At 44.4% G+C, this 3,834-nt stretch overlaps 1 protein-coding gene across 1 annotated transcript; it reads right to left on the bottom strand.

Moving 5' to 3' along the window:
- Window positions 1-369: 369 nt before the first annotated feature.
- On the bottom strand, window positions 370-2,637 carry cln8 (CLN8 transmembrane ER and ERGIC protein). The gene is made up of 3 exons (XM_070842691.1): window positions 2,561-2,637; window positions 1,484-2,130; window positions 370-1,128 (listed from the first exon to the last, which is right to left on the bottom strand). Exons 2-3 carry the CDS (start codon window positions 2,021-2,023, stop codon window positions 811-813), a joined length of 858 nt encoding a protein of 285 aa, XP_070698792.1. The 5' UTR covers window positions 2,024-2,130; window positions 2,561-2,637; the 3' UTR covers window positions 370-810.
- Window positions 2,638-3,834: the final 1,197 nt, after the last annotated feature.

Raw genomic sequence — 3,834 nt, 5'->3', positions numbered from 1 at the left:
CTTGATTACTGGGTCGTTTGATGACTGCTGTGAAAAAGCAAAACATCACTCATCTCCCTCACATTGTAACACCGAGCACAAAACATGTTGCTAGCCTCCTTTTACCCGACAGATCGATTGGACTGGCAGGTGACCGAAAGAAGCTGGGAGTAGATAAAGATACATATAGTACAATACCTCCTTAAGCATTATAGGATGCAAGTCTTTCAATACTGTAGGTGCACGGAGGATTCATAAAGTAATAAGACTCTCTTTTACATTTTGATGTGCATCTTTTAACTTAATGAACTGAAAGTCCAATCAATTATTATTGGGCAGATTTTCCCCATTGAACAAGACTTTAATTTCAACGTTTGGGTTTCTGACTGACACTTGTAAGCAGAACTTCCTCATATGTTTTTCCTGGTGTGAATAACCAATCACAGGACTGGATATTTGACAACACAATATCCTGGAGGCGATGGAAACTAGCAGGGCCTATACAACCACACCTACCTATTAAGAGCTGAGTTAACCAGATGGATTCTTTCTTAAAGGAAACAAAGCATGACAATGTAGTAAACTTTATCAAAATATGACCTATCGTGGTTCACCTTTTAGGTCTTTTTTGTTTTTTAAAGCAGTGTTCAGTTATAGTGTGGAATACTAATGGGTTTTAATGCGTAAAAAAAGAGAAAGTGTTATAATAGACTAAATCTTAAAACCAAGCATGTTACTATCACCACCCTAAAAGTCACCTCACACATCCATTTTAAAAAAAAAGAAGAAATATGGCATCATTCAGACAGGAAATGACTTGCTTGCTTCCCTTCAGCTGGCGTGGGGTTTGACAGACTGACCCTTTGCGTCACCGTTCGTGGGTATCGGCTTGTTGCCAAAGTTCCAGTCTACAGGATTGAGCAGCTGCATGGTCTTCTTGTGCGTCCAGAGTGGGTTGATGATAAATGTGAGCAGAGCGAGGCCACTGAAGAAGAGCAGGAGTTGGGGCAGCGCCACGTGGGTGCTCAGCTCTCCCCAGTGGGTCAAGGTTACCCACCACATGTAGTAGGTGAGTACCATGCGACAGTGGAACGTGTGGATCATCACCCACTGGTTGGCTTTCCAAAATAGGGTACATGCCCAGCCAGCCTGTCAGGGAGGAAGACACATGGAGAGACAAAAGAATACTTCATTTCTTGCCTTTTATTTTGGAATAACATCACATGCACATCTATATACCACATTTGCACTCAAGTCAAATGTATGACTAGGCAGAAAAACGAAAGTTTCGGTACTGGCTCCATTTCATTTATAGAACTTCCTCTTTCTAAGAATGTTAAACTATGTCAGTTGACAAAGACCAAAGAAGAACTGAAACCTGGTGACACGACTCTGTAAGAAAAAGGTGGTTAACCAGCAGCATCAGATGCAACATGAAAAAAAAAAGAAACTAGGTGTAAGGTATGTATGCTGCTGAGTGATGACACAACACAAAGGCCCCTACCTTCAGTAACATCCAGGATATACAGGTGAACGGCGTGCTCATCTCCAGCAGCAGCGTAACCATCGGCAGGAAGTGGCCGAGAGAATCCCACACCACCGCCCCTGCGTATCCTGACAGGGCGAAGAAATGGTGCGTCGCCAGTGGGAGGTCAAATGACCGAAAAACCACGCTAGAGGCGTGAAGTGCTACATTCTCAAAGACAAAGAACCCCGTGGCTGTGAGGACATTGAACCACGACCAGTCTTCTTGTCCCTTCACTCTGTCTGCAGATAAGGCAGAGTCCTCAGTCAGAGCCCGGAGGCCGGCTACTGTACTCTGAATGCCAAACGCTGCCCGAGTAGCTGCGAGGTTCCAGAAAACCTTCTCCTTAGCTGGCAGGGAGTTGTAGGTGCGTGACAGAGCCACAGACAGGAGGTGGGACAGGAGGAATATTGCTGCATAGAAGGCAAAGCCCAGGCCAATGAGCTGGAGGCGGTAGTCCCATGAAAAGTATTTTGCACTGGGCTGAGGAAGAGGGCTGGTCTGCTGCTGAGGATCCATGGTGTCTGGGGGAGGATTCCGCAGTGGGGAGGCTCAGCTGCAGGGGGGGCTGGAAGCAAGGCCTGGTGGATGCATGGTGCGTGGGTCACCTGCAAAACAACTGGGAGCTAGTGAAGAAAACACAGATCATCATCATCATCATCATCATCCACTAAAGGCACACACAGACATTCCCACTGCTAGAAACAAACAACAGGTGAACACCAGGCTCCATTAAGTTTAACTCTGTAAACCCCCAATGTTTAGCTTAAAAACAACTGTTTTTAAGTTGTGTAGCTTTACTGAACCTTAAGTCTGAACTATTTTGAGCAAACGGTTCCTGTAATACCTCGGTAAAAACAACACAGTTACTTCAACACCAAAGAGAAAGTATCATTTCTTCTATTTGTGACAGTCGGAGTCAAGCTTCCACTAAAACCCACCAAGCTAAAGTTAGCACAACAAACAAACACGACGACAGAAAAGTGCTGCCGGCTCCAGCTAACAAAGTGTAAAGCATTACTTCTCCCCACACAGCCACATACTTGTCACACATACCGAGCTGCCGTGTTTCCTCTGAACTCGGTGTCCCGGTACCGTTACAGCGGCTCACGACAGGAATCTTCACATCACACGACTTCAATTTGGTCATATGACTGCCAAACAGGAAGTGACGCCTACTTTACACTTCCGGACATCCTATTGGTCAACGCCGATCAGCTCTGCGGGAGCGCCCCATTCTATTGGCTGTTTCCTTGCTTGTCCATAACGTGCATGAAGTGTGGTTTGGCTTCATGCTACCATAAACCACACATATCATAATGCTGTTATATCATCACATGTGATAAATGTTGTATTCATCCGCATATTGTAAGCTTATAAGCACTTACTGTAATCCAATGTGAAAATGAAATGCAACAATGAAAAATGACACAATTCAATAGCCATGAAGGGGACACTAATTCAAAAACACCATTTGATTTTATTGTTATGGTATCTATTATTATACGGTGGAAATATTGTGTGAGCAGATTGTCTCAGGCTGTGCAAGAAAATCTGGATCAAGTTTCCAACCACTGTGTGAAGAGTTTCAGGAGACGATGCAGCTTACCCCGCATGAACTGAGCAGGAAGCAAGGTGCAACCCTGGGCAGGTCGCCATAGTGATAACACACATTCAGATAAGCACAGATAGCCACAGAGCTGTCAGAGGAAACCCAGGTAGGAAACATGACCCTCTTGTTGTGATGTGACGGTGCTTGGGTTTTATCTCTCTTATCAACCACTCCATACACCTTCTGATAAAACCATCCGGCCTGCAGGATGGGCTACACTGAGAGCAGACTGCCGGCATGCCTGCGATCCTTTCTGCTGGAAAAGATATACGAGCTCCAACACTTCACCTACCACAACAACATTAATCAGAGTTATAAGTTGATAAAGTTTCTCCGCCTTTCAAATCAATGAATATCTACTAGCTCCATATCAAAGTCTTGAAGGCATCGCTCATTGGTGGGGTGGTGACTTCCCCATAAATCAGAGCTCATGAAACCTCTTGGACGAACAGTAAAAAGACAGATCATCACCTGTGTCTTTGATGAACTGTTTTGAGATAAATCATGTTGAAATGATTACAGCAACACATATGGTCAAATATTTAAGTCAGTGATAAAAGAAGAAATCCATCAGTTACAACTGTTAGTTGAACAGCCCTTTCTTTGTCCAACAGGGGGGGATCTTGCCTTGCATAGTTGAGATTGTACTGTGAGAGCATGGTGAGGAGTTCAGGTTAAGTTCTCTAAAGATTGTCAATGGAAATGACCAAACTCAAAT

The sequence above is a fragment of the Pempheris klunzingeri genome, chromosome 13 (assembly GCF_042242105.1).
Source record: "Pempheris klunzingeri isolate RE-2024b chromosome 13, fPemKlu1.hap1, whole genome shotgun sequence".
Classification (NCBI taxonomy): domain Eukaryota; kingdom Metazoa; phylum Chordata; class Actinopteri; order Acropomatiformes; family Pempheridae; genus Pempheris; species Pempheris klunzingeri.
Note: the sequence above shows the minus strand (reverse complement) of the source record. Positions and strands in the feature narration are given on the sequence as shown.

Coding starts and splice junctions, on each gene's coding strand:
- cln8 (XM_070842691.1), bottom strand. CDS start 2,023: ATGGATCCTCAGCAGCAGACCAGCCCTCTTCCTCAGCCCAGTGCAAAA. Junction 1,129..1,483: donor TATCCTGGATGTTACTGAAG/GTAGGGGCCTTT, acceptor CCTCCCTGACAG/GCTGGCTGGGCATGTACCCT.